A 25,525-nucleotide genomic window follows, 5' to 3' on the forward strand; every position below is an offset into this window, starting at 1 on the left:
ATAAAACCAAGGGAAAAGAGGAGAAGTAGAGAAAGCATGTTTATATGATTTCCTAGATAATTATGCAAGAGAAATGGAAACTGCTTATTTATGCATAAAAATTGACCTAGAAGAAAGACTTGTGTGGACAAACTAGTAAATTACTCCATGTAATCAGTGTGGGACTGAGTGTCCAAAAGAAGTGGTTTTGACCACTGCCAAAAATAATATGCCTGTTTTGTTAAGTCTTTGCCAAATTGGAGGCAAGTAATTGCTGACAGGACATTTTATCCAAAGCATTTAAAACATTATTTGGAGTACTGTTAGCTATTTACTGTGACAGTCTCACTGAAAGTTGTGCCTTACCCAGTAGCTGTGAATTTTTCAGGTGTGAGGATAGTGCTTCTCAGGTGGGATTTCAATCTAAGTAAAGGACACTCAGGCACTAGTCTCTGTATTGTTGGAAATCCTGAGGTGATGTGACCTCTGGATTCTGGGCATTAATCTACTGTTACAGAGGTATATGTTAATCACCTTGAAATGGTTAAAGAAACAGACTGCAGAAGAAACAGGAATGGTTATCAAAGTACAAGCAGTTACAACTTAATGAAGACTTGCCTGAAACGCACCTACTCAAGCACTGTAAGTGGAATGGATTAAGGGTGGTAGAAATAATAAAGCTGAATCAAGGGAAAACATTTAAACATAAAAATATGAATGATTCTTTTCTATTTAAAACATGTTCCTATACATTTGCAAAATAAACGATGTCGAGGCAAGCCTGTTGGTTAAAGATCAGCCTGGCTTACAGGGGCGTGAAAATTGGTGGTTAAAAAAACCCGACAAACTAACAGCAAAACCCAATAATATAAACCAAGTTAAAAGCCTGGGCTTATAGGCAATAAAAAAAAGACAGTAAAGAAAGGAAACTTAATCTTTATTAATTATGAACAGTAATAATGAGATTTTCTGTTGCTCCTGATGCTTTACCTTAATGGTTGTACTTGTGGAAGTATTAGATTGTCAGTATAAATATGGTGAATATTTCAGTTTTATCTATCTTGGTGAGAAGTCATATTTTCCATTTTATTAACAACAGATGAATATGTTAAAATCTTTTAAAAATAATCAAAATCCTCAAATCAGAATGTCCAAATAATGCTTTGGCCACTTCTTTTCAAAAAAGCTCTGCTAAACACTTTCTGGACCATGCTGAGGAGGGTGGGGAGGGAGTGCTGTTTTATTTATATCTGAGATGAATTGAGAAGTTCTGGAAGACTGGATTAAGACTGGAAAGTTAAGGTTCCTATTTAAAATATAATGGTCCTGGTTGCTTAAACTTAGATGAAGAATTGGGTAAAATCAGAAAGTGATTAAGAATTGAGAGTAAAGTAACTATTCCTAATTAGCATGAGCTGATTAAAAGCAAATTTAGTCTAATGTTAAAGTCAGTTTACAGATTTTTTGTTGACTCTTACTTTTTACCTTCATTGAATTTATACTGTTCCTTTTAAGAAACTGGACCAATGAAAAAAACCAAAGCAGGTCTCCTGTGTTATTAGAAAAAAAATGCAATTTAACACATATATAGCTGTGGTTTTATGGTATTTCAGGGCTGCTTTTCAGCTCTGCACTATTTTATATCTTTATCAATGAGTTGGAATCAATGTTTTTAGTGTCCAAGAGGTACAGATGAGACATGGTTTAATTGAAGTGCTATGACCGAGCCAGAGCAGGAATGAAATCTAGGAAGACTGATGGCCTGTATTATATAGAAGTCAAACCAGTGGTGAAGGGGTTTCTGCTGACCATAAAGATCTTAATCTAATAATGGATGCTTAACAGAGGCATGAGAAGTGTGTTTATTTGGTACCTTACAAGAGAAGCTCTGACAAGTTCAGGGCTGTGCTTAAACCATGACAGGCTGTCAAAGCAGTCCTGGACTGATGGCATGTGTAAATTCGATACTGGCAATGGCCAGTTGTGGGGGCTTTGGAAAGATTGTGTGTTAGCATTTGAACATAAACCATTTACCATAAATTACACCTCAGGTAGAAAGCATTCAGCTCTTTGAAATAGTACTTTTACACAACACTGAAAAGCCAAGACAGCTGGTATTGAAAGAAGTTCTTACACAGGCAGTTTCTAGCAGAAGGCATCTTGGTGCTCTGAGTGCCCAGACAGTAGCCATACTCCAGCCATTGGGGTTGCTAAGGTGGCAGAACTCATTCCAGCTGCAGCCGTAAGGCTTCAATGAAGCTGGACAAGCCAGACATTCTTTTGCCCTAAGAAGGCATAGTTAAATAGCTGGCTAGTCATATATATATATGCTATTAATGTACAGCTGGATCATGCTGTTCAGTTCACTTTTTGGAAGTGTGTATCTGATACCATTCTTTTTATTCGTATAACTGTCAAATGCAGACATTTAAGTACTGAACAGTGCGCAAGAGATAACGTGGGGCAGCTGCTAGAGCAGCTACTCCTTCATCTGACACATTTCAGGGGCTTTGTACGCTACTATTTCAATTTATTCCCTGCACATTTGCTTTGGAATATTTTTCTGCCTTCACTTAATACAAAAATTTAAATGCAGGAATGTGACAGTCACCACAGTTGCCCTAAATAGGTCAATGAGTGTGACTGGGGTGGCAGTTCTAATTCCTCTGGAGGAATGACGGGCATCCAGGGTGGAAGACTGACTCCACAAAAGTTGAGGTGCAAATTCAAGTTCAGCTCTTCAACTTGCACTAGTTAGCTTTCTGCATTTCCCAAAGTTACTTCCAGTTGTCATGAGAACTGGTACCAGCCTTTCAAGATTCATGTGCTTGAAAAATACCTACCTATGAATGTGCAAATGGAAACTGTTGAGAAAAAAGAAACAAACCTGCTTTTATTATTCATATTCCAACCAATATAGAAACCTAGACAGACAAAAGCTGGTATAGAAGAAACCTACGGTTTCATATCTTAACAATCTAAAGATGTAAACATATCAAGCAAATCATATAAATTGTGTAAAGCTTTAGGGATTTGTAAATAAAAGAGAGTCACAATTGTCATTCATATGTAGGTGAGTGCAGTTTTACACCATCTTTTAATGGAGTAAATGTATTATGGAATGGTTATACTCTTTTTAATGAGGTAATTTTGCCTTGCTCTTGCATGATGGTTGTTAGAAGTAGAGACAGCATTTCAGTAATAGTTTTACCATAGAATAGTAGTAGCATTTCCTGAATTCTATGAGTAGAGATGATTCCTGTCAATATAAAAAGGATCTATTTTTTTATGTAGTGCATTTATGGGAATCTGATTTCTAGGTTGCATTCTCCAGTGCATTCTCTGTTAGTTTTGAGTATTTCTGAAATACAAATGAGACTATGAGTAATCAAAATAGGAGGTTTCTAGATAGACAGCTTTTCATTTAGCTATATTAAAATGCCACTGACCAAATGAACCTCATTGACAAAGAGAGGCTTTTTTCCATGTTCCACAAAGCAGTCAGGCCAGGGAAGGTGCTTGAAGGTAATGATACGGCCCAATGGTGCTGAATTTCAGGCATGAAAATTTGCAAGACTGTTGCTGGAGTAAATCTTAGAATTTTTTTTTTCCTGTCATTTGGCTACTGCCTGTCTGTGCTGTTCTGGTAGGAGATAATTGCCTTCTTCTTTACCAAGTAAGTTTTATTTTACAAGCCGAATTTTTTTCCCCCATAGATCTTGCTCCTAGATTCTTCCTGGTAGCATGCTGCCAGCACTTGAACAAAGGAGAAAATACATGAATATTCCTTTTTCCTCCACTTTCTATGCTTCCAGTTGGCAAGAAAATATTGTGGTAGGGTATTACTTTTCCTAGAGTCAATGTCATGAGTCATATTTTCTTTTTTCCATATTCAGAAGAACTGAAAAGTAAAATCATTTCTGAATTGCAGTTCTGTCTAGCCCACTGTGTAGAAGAAAAACCCACATTGTTTTTTTATTTGTGGGAATTTGTAGTCTCCTTTTAAAGCTATTCAGTTATTTGGAGTGGACTGAATATGTATTAGAGGAGGGAATGGGCAAGTACAATCTGGTTTAATAGATGCATCTTCTAAAATGGCAGGGGGGGAGGGTAGGGTAATCTTTCTGTTGTGTTTCAGAAGATTCCACCACTAAAATAAATATGGCATAGTCCATTCACTCCTAAATATGCTTTATTTAAACAGCAGGGACAACTCAGACTGTGCCAGCATTCATATTACACTTGCAGACCCAAAGAATGTATTGGGAAAGGGATGGTACTTACAGGAGCCACTGTTTCCCCTCAGTGCAGGGACTGTTGGGTGATGTGCTTGAATGGACCACAAGTATGTGGTCAGCTGATGTTTTTCAGTAATTTTTTTGAGAGCTTTCTTTTTGTTAGTCTTTAATGCTCTTAGTGAAGAGTTACAGTATGTCTGGTAATACATTCACAACTTGAAAGTTTCAAAAGTTGTTTTGATTCAGCATTTTAACTCAGATGCATCAAGAATTTGTAAGTGTAATAACAAATCTAGATTTACCATTTGAATACGTTTCTGCAGTATGCTGCTGATTTGTTATTGACACATGTCAAACTCAGTCTTTTGACTAAGTTGTAGTTTGCTTTTTCTGGCCCAAAATATTTCTTTTTGTTAGTCTGTTCTGCAAATTCCTAGCTTTCTATTTCTCATGTATTGAGTCTCGTAAGCTCACCAGGTAAGACTGTCAGTAGAGCACACAGAAAGTAATAAAACAGATGAGGAAGAGAAAATGAAATCACAGGCTTTAGGCAACAGACAAGAAATCATAGTAAATAAGATTGTTGCAAGGGAAACTTGAAATTAATTGAAAAGTAAGGGTTTATGTATGTGATCTTGTGGTATATTGTATATGTAAAGCGATAGCTTTACAAGCCAAATGTACTCTTAGAAGGAAATATTGATCAAAACTGTTAAATTTTGTCAGAATGAGAGGATAATCTGCACAGGTTTCTATGCATGCTATTGAAAATAGTGATTTTAAAATTGGTGTCATATGGTGACTATTTATCTATCATGAAGCATCTGCTTTTTAATTTAAAAGTTCAATTGCTGCCAAAATTGCTTCAGATTCTGGGTAATAGTTTTTAGGTGGCATATTCAGTGAAGGATGTAGTTAATCATGCAGTCATGAAGTATACGTACTGGAAATGTACTTTGTGAAAAACTGAAGGAAAACACCTGTATTGTATTTAAATATTTTAATGGAGTGGCATTTTTATTATTGCAGAGGAATTTTTATTTGATTTTTATTATTACAGAGGCATTTTAGCTAGATATTAGTGCTTTATCTGTTGCACATACATCAGAAGCATATCATTAGTGAATGCTAACATCTCCTCAGGTCTTCTTTGGACTTTTATATATAGCATCATCTTTGCATTTTCTTCATGCATATTGAAGTTTCTTGTCCTTTTTAAGCCATATGTTATCACTGCTGGTTTTATCTCAGTATTTTCATAGCCTGAATAGTTTTCTGTTTGTTGTAAACATGAGGCGAGTACTTCATGTGATATGATAAACTTCATTTTATTTTTCCATAGAGTAATATGTTTCCTCTGTTACAATTGTCGTGGTTTAAGTCCAGGCCGTAAATTAGAACCACGCACTTTCTACACCCCCCCCCCCCCCCAGAGGGATGGGGAGGAGAATGTAACTCCCACGGGTTGAGAGAAAAACAGTCCAGTAACTAAGGTATAACACAAATCACTACTGCTGCCACCAATAATAATAATGATAAGAGAAATAACAAGGGAAGAGAATACGATACCGCCCACCGGAAAAAGAGCCCGACAGAGAAGAGGACGTGCCCTTCTGGGTAGCTCCCAGTTACATCCCCCGGCATGACGTGCTGTGGTATGGAATACCTCTTCGGCTAGTTTGGGTCAGGTGTCCTGTCTCTGCTTCCTCCTGGCTTCTTCTCCTCCCTGGCAGAGCATGAGACTCACAAAGTCCTTGGTCAGGGTAAACATTCTGACCAGCAACTGAAAACATCGGCTTTATCAGTATTATTCCCAGGCCGAAAGTGAAAACCACAGCACTGCACCAGCTACTAAGAAGGAGAAAAACTGACTGCTGCTGCTGAACCCAGGACAACAATCCACTCCAAACTTCAGCCCAAACCTCCTGTATTCCAAGTATTCACATCTGTGGGATGTTCTAAACCCACTGATAAACAGGATGATAGACTAGTTTGGGGTTTTACTTTATATATTTAGTGGAGGGATATTGTCATTTAAAACCTAAAGCTGATTCCAACATTTTCTTTGTATGGCTTATGCCTCAGTATTTTTCCTCTGTGGATTGTGAGTTTCTGCCTGATTATGTTTCCTATGAAGCTTCGTGGCCCCCATGTTGCCGAGCTAGTGAGGTACACTCTCTGATGCGTGAACTGGCACGGAGCCTTACAAACAGGTTACTATAGTGAGGAAGTAGGAGCATCAAAATGTTTAATAACAATGACAATTTTCACACAGATTTTATATGGAAATTTTGTATTTCAAAATACATGATTTGTTCTCAACTGAAGTAACAGAAAAAAAAAACATACATGCAAATATCCATAAAAATATCAGAATGTTCCCTCAGTTCCAGTTTCCAAAGGTGTCTTTAATCAAGCCTCAGTCAAAATTCTTTATTTGGTCTCATTATATTCCATCACAAAAAATTAGGTAGTATTCCTTGAGTAACTTGCTTTGCTGTTTGTAACATGATGAGAGGAGGAATGAAGTAATACAGAATTCTACAGTATTTATTTTTCAGTGAAGACAGTAAATTCTACTTACTCCCATCTCAATCTAACCATAGGTGCATATTTAGACTTTGCATTTATTTCTGTGGAAGTGTTTGTGTGTAGATATGTCCATGACATCATGCATAGAATTAATATTTCTGGGCTGTTACAAAATTCCATGTTTTTGTGGGGCCCTGTCATCAACAAAGATGGTAAATTGTTACTGAATAGAGAGGTCTTTATTGCACAGAATATTCTGTGTTTCAGAATACTGTGTTTTATTTGGAAACCACTTTCCTGTTTTAATGTTGTTAAATGTGCCAGTTTGCATGGTAGCTTGCATCTGACTTTTGTCTGTTTTTTTTCTCCATATGTTTCTTTACCTTCTGTTCAGATCTATTCTGAGAGCTATAATCATCACAGACTTTTTTCCCCAAATATATGCAATGTGATGTGTGTAAGCATGCTCACTGACAAGATGCATCAAGCAGTGCTCATGAAGAGTAACAGATAATAACTACAAGAAAGAAAAGCAAGAAAAGGGCATAAAGCTTACTGACAAAACAGTTTCTCTCTTTAGTCTTACAAATGGAAAACAGCTCATTTGTCACTGTTGACTTTTCTTCTTGAGCCACTAAGTGCTCGAAGTCCTTCTGAGGTGGACCTCAGCTTTGAGCAAATACCAAGGAAACTGATTTTAATAGTCATTGTTATCTGTCAGGTAGCCTTAAAAACACAATTCAGTAACATTCAAGGAGACCTCTTTCATCATGATTTTCTTGCAAGAAATCATAAACTAATTGCTGATGGTGTGTTCTATACAGTTATTTTCATTGGTTTTAATAGTGGATGTCGCTATATTTCAGAATTCACTTCTGCAAATAAAAATCTAAGAACCAAAGTTACATTTTCAGTGAATACTCAACTAATAAATTTCCGAATTTATGCTTCTAAGTATATCCTCAACACTGCATACAACATTAGTCAGGAAGCTTTTTACCCTCCATGTCTGTCCTGGGTTCAGCAGCAGCAGTCATTTTTTTTCTCCGTCTTAGTAGCTGGTGCAGTGCTGTGTTTTTGACTTTCAGCCTGGGAACAGAGCTGATAACACTGATGTTTAGCCTGACCAAGGACTTTGTGAGTCTCATGCTCTGCCAGGGAGGAGGGGAAGCCGGGAGGAAGCAGAGACAGGACACCTGACCCAAACTAGCAAAAGAGGTATTCCATACCACAGCACGTCATGCCAGGGGATGTAGAACTGAGAGTTCCCGGAAGGGCTAGATCACTGCAGGGTTGGGGGTGAGGTATCGGTCGGTGAGCGGTTGTATTCTCTTCCTTGTTATTTCTCTTATCGTTATTATTATTGATGGCAGCAGTAGTGATTTGTGTTATACCTTAGTTACTGGACTGTTTTTATCTGAACCCATGGGAGTTACATTCTTTCGATTCTCCTCCCCATCCCTCGGGGGGGCGAGTAGAAACTGCGTGGTTCTAATTTACGGCCTGGGCTTAAACCACGACAATGTCCTAAACCCCTTGCCTGAAGGGCAACATGGTGAGATTGGGTTCCAGAACTTGAAAGTCCAGATTTACTCAAGATACTGAGTTTTCCAGTGTGTTTGTGTTTTAAAGACTGCTTTGAAGAATATTTCAGTTTGTCTTCTACTTTGTTCATAGTCTTCTGCAATTTATTATTTTTAATTACTGTTTCTCCTGTATCTTCTGCCTTTTATTTCCTTGGTTGTATTAAACCTTCGATAGAAGACTGGATAAACGGCTCTTGCTTCCCAAGGGGTGCATTCTAGTAATCACATATTGAGAGCTGAGATATCAAACATTGCCTTCCTCATTTATGAAATAATTGCATACAGAGGGGAACACATTTCCCACCATATTTTGAGCCATTAACTGTTTTGACTTATTTGCAAATGTAGAATACTGTTTGCTATTCTTTGCCATCGTATTCCTAGGGGAAAGCATTACATCACCTCCCTTTTTTTCATTTAGATGCTTTTCTCATATTTCTTAGTCATAGCTCAGCAGCTATGAGTACCAGCAGTTTTACCAATAAAAATCAAATATAAACGGGCTTGGCTTTTAAACATTTATTATTTTAAAATGTTTTTCTCAGTTTCATAATATGTGCACTATCAGCATTTTGTTTAATGCTGCGTTCACTTATAATGGGCTTTATTCTCTAATAGGAGAAAAGAGATTCTCTGTTTACATTACTACTGTTACAATGGTTGTCTCCTTTTAGCCCTAATAGGAGGATGGAAAATACCTTGATTTACATTTCCTTTCAGTAGCAGAAACTCTTACAGTCTTTTTAAAATTACATAGATAAATAAATAAACCCTGAGACAATGGAAAATGTGGCAAAGCCAGGTGGTTCTTCAGATGTTCACATTTACCGAACAACATATTTACAATGATTTTAAGCTTTGAGAAATGGAAGAGGGGAGGGTTTTAGCAGAAAGAATGTACATGGTGACATGGGATTTAAGCCTCCATTTCAGCTGACATTAGGAAGAACGAGCTGTGTGCTTATGTTACCTGCAGTTCTGTCAGTCCATTTAATTTCTTACTTCACTTTTCAGTGTAAAGGAATCTATAAAAGAGGGCAGAAATGAATATCTGGAAATGCTTACTTTGGATAGCATGCATGAGTATCCATAGACCAAACTGATGGCAGACTTTATTTCAAGATACATTAGACGTTTCCAATTCTTCATACTCAGAAGGCAGCAACAGGTAGTGTTTGCTTTAGTTGGCTTCCAGTCTTTCTGAAATATTAACTGCTAGCTATATGCCTCCTCAGCAATCTAACAGGCAATAGAGAAGACAAGAGAGTGAGTGAGCCATAAATATAGCTATTATCACAAAAGGTGGGATAAGATGCATCATTTTTCACTCCGTGGAAGTCAGCCTAATGTCTGGGATAAAATGTGTCATCTGTTGACTGATGGGCTTGCACTAGTATTTTGTGCACAGAACTGCTTTTTGCTTTTTTCTTCTAGTGCTAGGACAGGTTTCTAGTAAACAGCTGAGATGCCAGAGCTGAAGAAATATCAATAGACTTTGATAATTGTCAGTCAGTCAATAGTACATTGTTGATGTGACTTGTTTGTGTAGGAAGAGGCCCAACACATTTGGCTCTAGTAAAGTAGAGGGCTGAGTGTCAGCACAGAAGACAAGGATGATGGGGCAAAGATATTTTGCAAAGGACCATGTGGGAGTAGCCTATGGGAATAATTGAAAGTTTAACAGAACTGAGAAGAGGTTGCAACAAGTGATGGAGATTTATAGTTGCATGTGAATAGAAGAAAAAACTCAAACCAAAATATCAGAACTCTTAATATAGAAATGAAATGTACTGATAACAGAACAAGATTTTCAGTTTTGTAAATGGTGTATCTGTTGGCATGTTAAAAGTCTATTCAATTAACTATGTGGTGGATACAAGACACACTATGTGCTGCCAAAATATGTGACCTGATACAGTATTAGCAAAATCCTTTTTATTAATAGACTATTAAAAAGGAATGAAAAAGAGATCTTTTAAGACTTTTTTTTTTTTACTTTGTCATTTACCAAACGAAGGAAAATTATTAAGATGGCATTTTTCTGAATGTTATTACTTAATAGCAGAACATTACCGAGGCCTTTAAAAGAATAAGGCTTTGTGCTTCTCTGATTCACTTTGGTTAGTGGTGGTTTGTGATTTGATTTTTTTTTTCTTCCATTATTTTTCTGGTTTCAAAAGCTTGATGACTCCTTGCGTTCGGACATTTCAGCTGCCTGTATTAAAAAATAAATTTGGAAACATCAGTGGGTGAAAATAAAAGGAGTGATGTATGCTTGTTGCTTCACAAAAATGGTGTAGGGAAGTTTGATGTATTCAGTGTTTGAACCACATCAAGCAGCTGTATCTTGTAATATTCTCTTGATTAAGCTGAAGAAGATAATTTCTTAAGGTAGCTACACTCCTGATAACTTCGCAAGAAAAATAGAAAAGAAAAATATCTTCAGCTTCTGTAAAAAGTTTCACCAAGGCTAGACTTGGGTTCAGGGTACTATGAAGGCTACTGTGGTTACTGTTTTGGCCCTTCTTAACTATTATTGTTTGGCCACCTTCTCTGATTTATCATAAGCACTTACTGCTGGACCCTCATTAAAGCTTTTATAGAAAATAGATGTCAGGGGATTTAGGAGATTTCTTGTTAGGTGGTCTGAAAAATTATGTGAATAAAATACAAGAGACTTCTCAGATTGTTTTGCTTTCTGACTATTATTTGTGTGTTAAAATATTAGTGATTATATGCAGCATAATCTGCTGAAGTCTTAAATGTTGACGGATTTTTCAGGACTAATGTTTTCTCAATAGGCAAATAATTAAGTTTTTCAAGAAATGCCACTGGCATGCAGAAAACCATTTGTTTTCAGTTTTACTGTATAAAAGAGTTATGCATCCTAAAATTTTGTCTGATGAAATGTTGATCTCAAACCTTGGTTCTGAGCGTCTTCCAAGTTTCAACTCAAATTACAGGCATTTGTGGAATTGGCATCATTCCTGTCCCTGCAGACAGATGTTAACATCAGGAGAGTTCTCTGAGACTGTTAAACATAATGCAGAGTATTTATTTTACTGTTTATTCTTCTTAAAATACACAAAGAATTAGGTCTCTCTGATCTTTTTACTAACTCTGCTAGATACAGTTCTGGGAGTGAATGCATGCTAGCCTGAATTACTGCAGCAGTACCACCTTAGGCGTTGTGGTGATGATCTTTTGTTGCTGAATGTTCAGTGGGACTAATGTGTTATGTCTAAGGAAGATAAGGAAGAGAAAGAAATTTACAGGGAGAGGAGCAGGCTGTTTGAATTCTATTTGTGGGAAATTGCACTTTTCAGAGATTGTCAGAATTGCCTAGAATGGAATTTTCTCATGGCTGGCTGGGACAAGTGGCTCCTCCTAAGGGTTTCCTCAGTGCAGGGCATCCTTCACCCGCTCTTGGCTTTATCTTGCTACATGAGAATGAGGGGGTTTTGGTCTTATTTCATTTATTGAAAGATAATTGTCAAGCTGAGGAACTGGGAGAAGTTTGATTTGGTTTTGTTTTGTTGTTTGGTTTTTTGTTTTTTTTTTTTTTTAGGTTAGTAACACAACCAAAAAATCCGCATTAAAATAATACCTGTAGCTATTTATGTGCAATCTCATATTTCTGTCTGTGGCAAAAAAGACAGGTTGTAGCCAGCTGATGATGAGAAGGAAGAAGAGTTTGAAAACCTCTGGTGAACTTTACTTAAATCTGAAATAGAATACTTCAAGCAATAAATAAGGATAAAATAAAAATTTCAGGGAGGTTTAATGCTGGCTGTCCCTACAAAAATTTCAGGTATCTGCTACGAGATGTAAATTCAGGCTTTTTTAAGGAGTTTTGCAGTAAAGAGAAAATGAAATGTTCACTCAAATATGCTACTGCAGATATGTTGCTTGTGTCCATTTAGTGCTCCTTCCTGGAATACAGCTGCCTCTGCGTTCCGCCCATGGTGACAGTGCCCTGTTTGTACAAAGCATGCCATTATATTCAGGTTGGCACAACTCACACAGAAAATGGATCTTTCTATACTTTAGTATAAATCAAGGGAATTCCAAAATTAGAAATTGTTTTCTCTTCCTCCTCTTAATCAAGTGACTCAGTAATGACCTGCTTGGCACAGCTGCTACTTGGTGGAGAAGTTAAGTGTAGATTTAAGAAGGATCTGATGCATCCATTTTGTGGTAGTACACAAGCTTGATACTAGGAACAGAACTCTAATGCTATAAACCTAACAAGGACTTTATGATTTTAGTTTTGAAGCTAGCTTACGGTTAACAGATGTTGACACAACTGTATGTTTATGATTGAAAACTGTTTAGTTTTTCATTTTCTGGTCTGAAAAATCGACAAACTAACTTGTTAGCTTTGAAGATGGGTTTTTAATTCAATTACAGTGCTCTCATAGACAACATCTAATCCAGTCCTAAGGAAAAAGCCTGCTTTTCTTCTTCTGAACAGCGCATGGCTTGTGCTGTAGATTCAGTATTGCACTTCTATGGTAGTTGCTTCTAGTTGTTTTTAGAAGTTAAGCTTGTTGAAAAGCATCAATGTAAGTTGTTTTACTTTAAAAAGTTCGATGGCATTTAAATCCCAAGCAAAAACCACTATTATTTGCTTATCTGTTGGCTAGGAAAGATGTAGTCTGGGGTGTGCTTCAGTGCTCAGCCCCATTCCCAGGTCTTTCCTAATTGCAAACTGCTATAAAGAACAAAGTTCGAGATCAGTTTTTGCTAGATTCTCCAATTAATTTTATCACAAGAAACATTTTTAATAGCGATGGAAACTTGCTGGAAAAGCTTTATCACTTTTGTGTGAATCTCTTGTACTGTGAACCAGGAAGATGAGCAGGTGGAACAAAAGCCTAGTTGCTCTGAAAAAAATGTAATTCATCTGATGTGCTACTGTCTTTTAAAAAAAAATAATTTAGTATTCAATATAAAGTATGGCAAAATATACAGTTAGCATAGTTATACGGTGTATAACTTGTAATTTTCAGAGCCAATCCAAAAGACAAGTTCAGTTGTCCCTATGAATTCCAGGTTGTTGAGAATAAAGAAGTCAGTCTAGAAAGGAACTTAAGGAACTTCTTGAGCATATGCGTCACTGATGAGCTGTAGCCAGTATTGTGAGTTTCAAGTGCTCAGAAATCTTGAACGATGCCTAAAAAACATGACCTAAACTTTGGACTTCTAAAAATTATTTTGGAATTTCCAGTATTTTGGACGTAAGCTAAGAGGATGACTCAAATGTGCCTGACGGACACAAACCAGAAGGCAGCATTACTCCCCATCCCTGTACCATCAACAGCCCTTAAGCTTTTCACCCAGCACCTGATTCCGTAAACTGCCTCGTGGACACTAACACCAGCACATTGCTTGAATTGAAGAACAGACAGCACAAGAGCCTCTTGAGAAATAAAGTGCATCTTGCTTCTTGCTGCAGCACCTTTTTGCACTTGGTGCTCCCTTGCTACTGATTGGCTCAAATAGGTCTGTATTTATATATAATTGTGAATGTTACGTTAGGGCTGAATGGCTTTTAGCTTTGCATACTCATGCAAGGGAATGAGTTTAACTTCCTACGAGAGCTCTTCTGGTACCCATAACAAGGAAAGGAGGGATGCAAGCAGAGCGTGCTGTGCAAGAGGGCTGGAGGGATGGCGCCCGCCCGGCACGCAGCCTGCCATCTGCCCTCAGCTGTCGCACACTGGGCCCTTTATTCAGTGCCACATACATGCACCAGAAGCAGCCCACAGAATGTCCTTGGCACAGCCTGGCTTTGTGCAGTCTCTTGCTTGGGGACAGGCTGTGGTAATTGCATAGCATGTTACAAGATTCCTTCATGAAGCATTCTTTCCAGCCATTAGAGTGATTTTTATTTTGTTGTTAAATTAAAGTTTTCTGGAGCTGACAGTTTTTCAACTGGGTAAAGCTGTCTGCGTGCGTGGGAAATAACTACAATATAAGTGGCAGGATTTATTACGTATTCAAAGCTACAACTGGTAATTCCTGAGCAGAAGAAATGAGTAAGCTTCCTGGACAGATAAACAACCTAATGAAAGGAAAGAACAAGTTGGATTGGATACGTCAAGCCTGTCTTTAAGGAGAAATAACCGAAAATATCTAGTGTAGCTGTGCAAAACTATAGGATCACTGTACATATATGGAAGAGAATATATTATCTGTATTTTTTAGGACAATCTTAAATTATTTTAAGCAGAATTTGAAATATTGCAACATCTGTTACATTAGGACATTGCTTCATCAGAGTATTAATAAATAGTCATATTTTGAACTGCCTCAAGAATGTATAATATTCTTTGCCATGAATTTTTTTTTCCACAGAAATTTTTTCTTTCAAGCACTGATTGATGTTAAAAGAACATTATGAATGCATTATCTTTTACATTCCTGACTATTTCAGGTCTAGAATGTCTGACCAGACTGAGCAGTTTTCACTGATGTTTTTAATGTTACAGGCTGGAAAACATTAATTATTGTACGACTGTTGTCTTCATATGCAATATCTTTGTCTCTCAAATACTGGCAGCCATGTGAGTTTGGCAAGCTTAGCACAGTTGGGCTCAACTTTTCAAACTCATGTCCAATGTGTGGGTTTTTTCCTCCTTTATTTATACCTAAAATGACCCATCATGATACCCATTTCTTGGCTTCCTATTTTGGGATCTTTTGTGACATCTTGTCCTATGGAGGACCTCTGGAGTGAATTGAAATGCAAAGAGAGGTGATGCTCTGTATGTCAGTACCTGTCTGTTGGGGATATCCAGATAGAGTGTTAGCTGAGACTCTCAAAGTTCAGGTCTCCTCCTTTCGGGGAGAGACAGAGGATAAGGACCCTTAAACTGGTGCAAGAGCCCCCTTGCAGTTTGCAAATGTGTTGACAAAGGTCTAGTCTTTAGATAGGAGGGGCCATGATTTCTTCTTAAGTATGTCATGGGGCCAGTGTAGGTCAAAGAAAATAAAATTAAAAATAATAAATCTTTAGCTCTCTGATTATGAAATTTATTTTTGCAAGGAATTCTACACCCTCAATCCCAATTAGCAGTGTTCAGTACATCCAAAATTCAGTTATCATTTGGGAACACAGAATCTGTTACACTTTTTGTGGCCATCACCCTGTATTTCAGACTTCAAAATAAGCAATAACTTATAGTTATTTTAATATTATAATAAGTATTATATATATATAAAAAAATTATATTTTATTATTATTTATTTTTTTTATTTTTAATTATTATTATATTTTTAATTAATTCTATTATAATATATAATTATGTTATTATATTATATATTATTATATATGATATATATTATATATCATATATATTATATACGTAATAAATATAATATATAATATATAGTATATAATAAAATAATAATATAAAAATAATAAAAATATAATATATAATATATTATATATTATATAATATATATTTTATATATTATATATTATTATATAAATCATATATATTATTACTTATATAATAATTAACTAATTAATTATAATAATAATTATTAAATGAAATATTTTTATTATTATTTTTATATATTTATATATTTTTGTATTTTATATATATAATATAGATATTATAATAAGTAATAAGTAATAACTCATAACAAAAAAAGATTCCTAGTCTAATATAAATCGAAATTGTATACATTCTTCCTAATGCCATAAAAAACACTTCCCAGCTGTAAGCAGTTCTTGCAGGACAGAAAATTGTGATTCAGCATGTTGAGTGCTTTCAAACCAAAAATGTAAATGAACACAGATTGATTACTGCATAATTAGTATTGATAGAAGCTGAAGTTAAATCCAAAACATTGACGTTATTTCTGACTGGCTAACTCTTTTGTTGGAAAAAGTTTCATATGGAGTGAAATTTCAATCTTGTTAAACCAAAAAAAGAAATCTGAAATATCTGACTTTCCTGGAGAACAGAAATTCCCCTGTGCTCACCAGCCCTTCCCCAACCTGTGAAAACTGACACAAGAAGTTGTTTACAGAAAGAGTTTACAGTCTATTAATCTAAAAAAATGTTAACTTTGAAAAAGCAGCAGCATTCCACTGGTTTTCTTGGTAACTGTGTGCCCTGTTAGACCACTCATACTCTGAAATGCGTTTCATTTCTAGCATGTCTTTGTCCAAAATCTTCTGATGATACATACAAATGTAGTTCTCCTTTAATTTTATAACTGTGGCTCTAATGCAGATAATTTCCCAGCGTAGAACTCTTGGAGGGCTTTGACATTTTAATGGTGTGGGGGGAGTTGCTGCTCTGAAGCATTACCATAAATTAGATACTTTCTAGGTGGCAGTAAGAGGTTCTGGGTGCTGTCTGCTGCTATCTTTGTGCGTGGAAAGGCTCAGTGTCTTGCAGTTCTTCACCTCCAAATTTCCATGAAGCTGTTCATTAAAATATTTATCTGTTCCGAAGAAAGTCTCAGAGCTAAGCTTGAGAAGAGATAACATTTCGGCATGTTTGTTCGCGGCTCATGAAATTTATGTGTGCAATTTTCTGTTTCTCACTAGTTTGGTTTTTATACCTAAATTAGAGCCAGGTGCACAGCTCAAGCCTTGCTTGAACTTTGATGGTTTGCTGATCTCTTTACTATAAGTGTGCACAACTAAGATGATATAAACGACTTGCCTTTTTCTTAAAACCCGAAAGGTCATTACAGTTTTAATACACTCAGGTGGTGCTTCAAAGAACTCTTTGTTATTTTACACAGCTAATTCTAAGTAGATCTACATGATATTTCCAGTACCAGAACCTCAATTAAGCCCTTTATTCTTGTAAAGCCTCATTTCTGTTAAAGCTTGACTGTAGTACATTGCTAAACCTGAGTATTTAGAACTTTTTTCTTTTAAACTTTAAAGTGTGTCTAAAAATAAACTGACATCTACTTTTTCAGTATCATTTAATACGCATAGCAAACCCACTAACCTGAAAAAAAAAGAGAGTTATGTTTTGAAGGAGATTCAATTTCTAAAAGAACAAAACAAAGTTTAAGCTTTGACAACAAGCTGGAGAACAAAAGAAACCAAAGTCATTGAGGAAAAGTACCTAATCATCATGTCAGCTTGACATACTCGATTGTAGGATAGAACTTTCTTTTCAGTAATCTGTTTTGAAAGCCATGAAATAGTCGATAGCAAATGTTAATCTCTCAAGATGTGTGAACCCTCAAAAAAACCCCAACCACCGTGGACCCGTTTTGCATGGTGTTGACCTGAATAAGGGGATAATGTGCTTAAGCAGCTTATTCATTCTTCAGTGCCTTTTGGAAAGAGAGCAGCTCCACAATGATTTGCCACTCAGGGCTCAGACGTGACCACTGTTCTTTTCACTTGCTGAATGTTTCATTCTCTTGTCTGCGCCCCGGGTTTCTCCATACGTTGTTCCAAACACGACTATAAAGGAACTTTTGGGGGCTATTTCTTGTCGAACTGTAACGTTTGTGAAGCCGAATGCACTGAGCTGTAAAGGAATTTTGAACTCTGGGTATATAGCTGGCCAAGCTTTTCATCAGAGATGTGTCACTGAATTAATTGTCTCTGCTTGTGTGACTTCCCAGGCTGGAAGTTTAAGCATACCCAGAAACATTGCATTAATTGCTTTAAGTATTCCATGTTATATTTCAGCATCAAAGGTACATGAATAAATTCATGTAGTGGCCTTATAAATGGAGCTGTTTCAGAGTTCTGAATTTTAGTGTTATTTATAGTTTTAAATGCTCACAGACATGAAAGATGCAGAAGTGCCAAAAGGAGTGTAAGATCCTATGTTTCAAGGCAAACCCGTGGCTTGTTTAGCACTTTCTGAACAGCATAATTCCCATTTATCTTGAACTTTCAGAGAATTATTCCCCAGCTTAAGTTGGCTTCTTGAAGAAATCAGTGTGACTCAGTCTGGCCCTGAACTGTTTTGGAAACATCAGAATTTAAAAAATAAAGGGACCAAAGATATAGATAGATTGAGTGATTGATTTTTTTTTTTTTTTTCCATTTTAAGCATTGTTTTATAAAATGGGAATACAGACATTGTTTAATAAAAAGCTTGTGGAAGTATGTTAAAAGAGCAGATCAGTTTAGTAAGAAGAGTTATGGGTGTTGGAAAGGGAGTAAGTCACTTACGCTGAGTTCGACCGTGGAGCATGTGGTATGCTTGCACAGGATATGGAGCAGCAGAAGCCTACTGGTGTGGAAAGCTGTGGCAATGGGATTTTAGAAATGGGGTTTCTCTTTCTGAGTCCTACCTTGATGTTCCTGACAGAGGCTCCTGCCAGTTGGCAGTTCTGCTTTCCAGCTTTGCATGCTCAGCCTGGTGGCAAGCACATGCATCTCCCACAGGGTTTCCAAACTTGTCTTGTTTTCACATTGCTAAACAGTTCATTTGCAATTTGTGTGAATTTAACTCCCAAAGAAATAAAATTAGCCTTGATTTGTCAGATTTTCCTGTGGCAATTTTAAATAACTAGGCAATCTCGAAAGGGAAATGAGAAAATAATTCCATAAATAGTTCTTGAGTGCAAAGTTGGAAATAATTATATTAAAAAAGAAGAACCTACAAAAGGGAAAATTACTTTGGAAGATATCTGACACCAAGCTCATGCCAGTTTTTCCTGCAGTATTTGGAATAGGTACATGATTTTGATTTTGCTGCTGGAATACCTAGAATAATGTAGATACACAGGTGAAACTATTTCAGTCAGTGAATCTGCTACTTAAACATGAACACTACATAGAATTGGTGAAGGGAATTAATAAAATACAATGTAATGACTTCACCTTCATTTATAAAGAAATTTTAATTTTGAGCTTTAGTCATTCTCCAGTTCAAACAGTTGCACTAACAGCTTCTGAAAGTCTATAAGTAATGTATTGGAAATTGTTTTGAAATGGTGATGGGTTTAGTAACAGCTATAGAAAAATAATCTTTTTATCCTGTATGGTTTTTTAAACATTCATTATAGAAGTGGAGAGAAAAGTGAGGGACAGACGAAGATCTCTAGCTGTAGGTCTGCATCAGAATACTCCCAGGGGAGGCAGAATACCACCAACGGTTTTCAGTTTCACACTGGCTCAAGTCAGTCTTTAACAAGGGCTTGTGATCCAGAGGGTTTTTGCAGTTCTACAACACAGAAGAGCTGTGAAGGGAATTTAGACACTTCTTTAAAATACAGAAATCAGATTTCTGATTCCCAGCCTGAAGCAGGCTGAGCAAGCTCTCTAGCCTTTTTGCATCATGTTGAACACCGTAGGTGACATGGCCTGTATTTTTCTATATGATGGTTTTCTAGTTAAAGTTGGTGGACACATTTCTGCTGCCATGTTGATTTTAGCAAATTGGTTTTGAATGAAAAATGTTTGGTCAAGCTCTTGACCGCTTCTGCAAGCTGTTTGGGCACGTGTGGGAGGATTGCACACTAGATACAATGGAGAAATTAGCCAATTCATTTTCAGAGGCCTGTGGAAAAAAATGTCAAAGAATGTCTTTATGTGAGAGTTCCTGGAAGAGCCGGTGAAAGTGTTGAGACCAGGGATTTACTGTAGCTGGGGTGAATTGTCAAAAGTGATTGCAAAACACTTTGAACACGTTTAGTGATTTGTATGTTATGGTTTAGAAATGCATCAGGCAAAACCAGGATCTTCTAGCAGTGAAGACAAGGAATAATACAGGCTTGCCATTTTTGTGGACCTAGGGAAAAGTCTGGATCATAAATCTAGCAGAAGAAAAAGTAAAAGATTTAAGCGTAGACAAATTCCGAAATCATGCCCAACTGATGGACCTGGGTGTCTGAATGGAGAATGCTGGAATATAAACTGATAATTTAAGAAGCTTGGAAAGGAAAGGTCAAAGGCTTGACATTTTTGGCATACTGAATTTTAGAAAGCAGCACATTTTCTGAATATCAGCTCAACAACACAGTTGAAATGATGAGAGTTGTGAAACATGATGATAAAAGTAAATAAAATGGCTTTTCAGAAATGTCAGAGCATTGTCAGGATGTAAAGGAAAAAGAGAAAAGGACCAACTGAAGCTTTAAAAGATACTTTTGAAACCTGATTTCCCACAATAAAGTTTTACTTTCACTAGGAAACAGTATACTTCCTTTGAGACTAGGGTATCCCTTTTCCTTGATACAAAAGGGTGTTTCTTTAATCTCTTTGTTGTGTTTCTTAGGTCTTTATATAGAGGTGGATAAATGGGTATGTACTTCATATGCTTGGGTTAATCCTCAAACACTGTGTTGTTGTCCCCTTTTTATTAACTTTGAGTGTACTCGTGTAACTTGCTCATGTAATAGGTACAAACTTTTTTTTTAACAGATGTTGTTGAATGATCCTTTGTATATTGGGCTGAGACACAAGAGAGTCAGAGGTCAAGCCTATGATGATCTTCTTGATGAATTCATGGAAGCTGTAACTTCAAGGTATGTGATGTATCTGTGCTATTCATTGGTGAATTCCACTGTGGACTTCATCTTTGGAGAAATAAAGGTCAGTAGCTTATGAAAGGATACAGAGCTGTTAGGTTACTGATCATTTTTATTTTGAGCATAGCATTTTGTAAGTTTATAACTGTCTGAACTACATGCTTTTAATATTGCAGTTCTATGACTTCACTGCATGACTGGTAAAACTCATCCTGAGATAAACTATTTTTTCAGACTTCTTCTTTGAGATTTGGATTGTATTTGCCTAGTAATTTTCTGTGCCTAGTACTGTGCCTGCGTGATTTTCTCTGTCTAGTACTGTGCCTACGTGATTTTCTCTGTCTCTGTGATTTCATGTGTGAGATGTCAGTAGCCTGCAAGAAGCTATCAGACTTGGCAACTGCTGCCTCTGCCCCCACAGAAACCACAACAGGACTTCATGTTCATGTTTTGTTTTTAAATGTCATGGTATGGACCTATACCAAGTCAGATCTTCCTCTTGACTCTTTATTTCCTATGTAGAAAGTAGTTAAATATATTATTGGACCATGATGCATAAAATAGTCTTCTCACATGTCAAATAACACATTTGCTCATATTTTCGTTGTTTGTTAAAATATTTGGAGGTCTAGCCCTGCATTCAATATACATACCTAAAATAACCTAAGTGCCAACATCCTCAGCACAATGTATTTTCTGCATCCGTATTGCAGAGCTGGGGCCGAGCTGTGGGACCTGAAAATACTTTCCAACTCCTCAGCCTTGGCTTGGATTTTGACTGTGTGTTGGGACCCTACCTGGACGTGCACAATCTCTGTTCTTCCTGCCCTAGCTCCTGTGCAAAAGAGACTTGTGCAAACTGTAGTATTAATTCCCATACCTGAAACACATACTCCTTCATGGATTACTGTACTCTTTCCCTATCAGCCCCAGTTGGTTGATACCCCCTTGTTCATAATCTTGCTATGGAAGTTGCTGGTTTGACTCCCCTACAACGCGTTTACTCGTTTTCTGAGTATTCCTTTTCAGCTGAAATGGATTCATTTTCACCTTCATAATAGAAGGTTTAGAGCATTAGAAATGCTCGGTGGACTGTGTTTTGAGGATCTCTAACTTAATGCACTCCCTAACTCACCACTTCTTTAAAATGAACCACAGTTGTTCATACTGAAGGAAATAATCAGAGTCAAATAGATCATCTCGAGAATGTCTGAAGGTCTGGTTGACATGCTTTTTTTAATTTAAACATCTTTAAAACTATAATTTTGAGCAATTCCTGTTTGCTTGACCTTCTGAAAGATCACTTAGTTCTCAGCTAAATCTGTCATGGTCTATAATGGTGCCATTTCTTGCGTGTTTAAAGTGCAGCGCTTACAAATTATAATTCAAACTTTATGTGGTTTACTTTTGGATTGTTTTGGCTGTAGTGCGACATGTATATTGATTATGATACTCATTTGATAAGGTGAAGGGAAAAGCGATGATAAGTCAAACTGAAGTCCATTTGCTCAGTAATTTCCTATGTTCCTAAATTCAAATTAGTCTTTGGCATGCTGCTGGCAGACTCAGCACTTGCAGCTGATGCTGGTGTGGTGAGTCTGACTGTTAAAGATGCAGGTCATGATTTGTTTTATTGTGTATTACTTTCTCTTTCTAGCCATTGTGGTGTTCTAGGTATTATTATACTCTTGTTAAATGCTAGTTATCTTTTATTTGTGAAAGTTTCTTTTCTGTTTTTCCTCTTTTCACTTTTCTTAGCCTTCTGCTGGCTGTTGCACAGAGGGAACATTTGCTTTATTTTTTTTAGATGCGTGTTTAGTCAGTTACATTTTAGGTTAGTCCTGTTTATTGCCATAGTGGTCCAGAAGAGGCTTTCTTATTTAGCGTTGTGTAATCAATTCTGACAGTGGGGGAATTTCTGAGGAAATCTGTTGTCATGTTTTCAGTACCATGGAGTATTCATCTCCAACAGATACATAACCACAGGCATTATAAAGCACAAGGCTGTCATGTATTTTGAATAAACCAAATTTAAACACAGGCTTTTAAGGTGATGACAAATATTTTCCAGTTGGAAAACTATGTGGAATACCTGTTTTAGATCTTTTTCAGCATCATAATTCTCCAGAGAAGCCAAATGCTAATAGAAGTGACAGCCAGGTTTCAGAGGGACTGCCTTGGAACAAGCAAAAGCAGGCAAAAGCAGGCAGCTGTACAAAGCAGTGCAGTTTGTATGGGCTTTTCATTGGCTTCCATGGAATCTTTCCAGACATGCACATCTTCTTGATTGATTGATTGATAAAATTTGAAAAATTACATTTTTGTAAGGTGATCCAACATCATTTATAGTGTTTCATGTTGAAACGTCACTTTTATGCAGTAAATGTCACGATGCACGATAAAGAAAATGCTTTATAAAAATGCATGTCATATGAGGATATAGTTTCATCAACTAGAATACTTTCCTCTTCTTGGCCTGCACTGCTATTCACCCCCAAAAAGTTTTTCTGAAATTAAATTATTTATGAAAGAGTCAGGATTTGAAGAAAACCCAAAACAACACAAGACATCCATTACTGAAAGATTTTGGTACAGTATCCTGTGTGCTATCATGGCAGAATGGAACTAGTACAAAGTGATTTTTCCCAGATGTGGGAAGGCAGAAGCATATGGAAAGTGTCTGGATTTATGCTGACATAAATCCAGTGAACAGCTTGTATTTATTTACATATGTATACATTTATCTGTTTATTTATTACCAGTGCCAGCAGCTGCTCTCTCTGAGGGCAGGTGTTATAATTTCTTTGGACATTACCAGGTGTTTCTTGCTTTTGTGTCAGTGCAGTCATTTATGGGAACAGGAATATTCTAATGGAATTCTAATGGAAGGAATGTTTTATAACATGAGAAAAAAATGGACAGTTATCTTCATCACTGAAGAACGTAAATCAAGTTGAATTCAGAAACGTTTGTTGAGTTTCTGCCCTATGGAGAAATAGGTCATAAAACGTTTTATACAGAGAAGTAAATTTTTCCAAATGACAAGTTGCTTTTTAATATCTGTGTTTACAGAGGAAACTCTGAGAGGAGGGATTGCTAAGCAAGACTTTGGTAGATATGATTGACCCACCAAGGCTTTCTGTGTAACCAGAGGAAATAACTCTTTTTTTTTTCCAGTTCCTATTTCTTCCCTATTTGCTTGTGATGATGCAAAAAGAAATGTATCAGTGGCAAAGAGTCCCTTGTATTCAAGTACAACAGTGAGGGGATTATGGAAACGCTTGAGGCGGAAAAATATGTAGAATGGAGATGGAACAAGAAATGAAAAGAGGGAGAGGGAAAACGCTCCTTTTTAATAACAAGGATTTGAATTTCCTTGTCTCATGCAAAAAGTAGACTTAAAGGGTCTGGAAGTTTTTCCCTTACTTTGAAGGACACTTCATTTTCACAAATCTGGTAAAGATAACTCCACCTTAAACTCCTCTCAAAAATGTCAGATTAGGGAAGAACAGCATCCTACCAGTTTGCTTTCTGCTGCAGACCATCCCCAATGGAAGGCGCAATACACTGTGAAGGGATGATACTAACCTACACCTCTGGTTTTTGAAAAGATAGAAAACTTTTAGAAAATTAAAAGAACCTGGTATAATTCCCATCGGTTATTTCCTTGCCTATGTACTGCAAGCCCAAAGAGTTTGGCTTAATTATTTTGCTGAGCCCCATGGATTTGTGATGCATAGAAGCAACCTTATATCACTGAAATTATCTTTCTCTGTGTGTGTGATGCTGAGTTTTCAATTTCTCTTCAAGATGCAAATAAGAGTGGTGGACCCCCAAAAAGTAATATCATGTCATTTATGTTCTCTTCTGTAATCATATTTTAATTAAATCCTTCCCCACTCTTTTTATATGCTGTACTTTTCTCATGTTTGTGAACTATAAACCAAGCTGCTGACAATTGTAATTCAGTATGTTCTGTCCTAAATTACCATGATGTAGTCATTATTCCTCATTTGCCTGATTACATTATTCACAGATGTAGCAGGGGTTTATTTCACATCATGTGTTAGTTTTAAACAGTGTTTTATGGTAAATACGGTTTATCTAACTTTGAAAACAACGATAAAAGTAACATGTCCACAAAATAAAAATACACAAATATTTTAATAGATGCTTTCATTTAGTAGATTATGTTAGAATATAATTCTGTTTATGAATAACCTAATTCAAACGGCCCTTCTGGCAAGAAGTCAACATAAAAGGTTCTTACGCTATTCATCATTAAGGAAATGGTTGGACCGCACAATGGTTCTGACAGTATGTTCAAGCACAGACTGTGAGTATAAGAACAGTGGTGCCTCTGTCCTCTTTTGCACTATCGTGGTGCAAGGCCAAGACTTCTGTCATGCCTATACAGTACCGTCAGAAAGTGTGCAGGAAGAAATACTGCTGCAACAACTCCCTCCTATGGCAGAGTTGAAGATCTTTCTGTTTAGGGATCTTGTCCCTCAGTGGGACTTAGGCCCTTTGAGGTTAGTTTGTCAAGTCTGTGACTAACTGCTCCGTCCACTCTTCAGTGAATATTACCTTCCTAGGGAAGGTCACTGTGGATAGCAGGATAGGGGAAAGGTGGGTTCTTAGGCAGAAGGCCATATACCGCCTTGACAACAGGTACAGTGGCTCTTTGAACCTACCCTCAGTTCTGTCCTGTGC

At 36.8% G+C, this 25,525-nt stretch overlaps 1 protein-coding gene across 1 annotated transcript in view; it reads left to right on the forward strand.

Annotated features, from left to right (window-relative positions):
- The window catches only part of ME1 (malic enzyme 1), a gene marked incomplete at its 5' end in the record, with an annotated part of 173,413 nt that overhangs the window by 75,747 nt on the left and 72,141 nt on the right, over positions 1–25,525 (forward strand). Inside the window, one exon of the mRNA XM_080614639.1 lies at positions 20,706–20,809. Coding sequence (XP_080470765.1) covers positions 20,706–20,809 — 104 coding nt within the window. The remainder of the gene's footprint in view (positions 1–20,705; positions 20,810–25,525) is intronic.

The sequence above is a fragment of the Psittacula echo genome (assembly GCF_963264785.1).
Source record: "Psittacula echo genome assembly, chromosome: 4".
NCBI lineage: Eukaryota > Metazoa > Chordata > Aves > Psittaciformes > Psittacidae > Psittacula > Psittacula echo.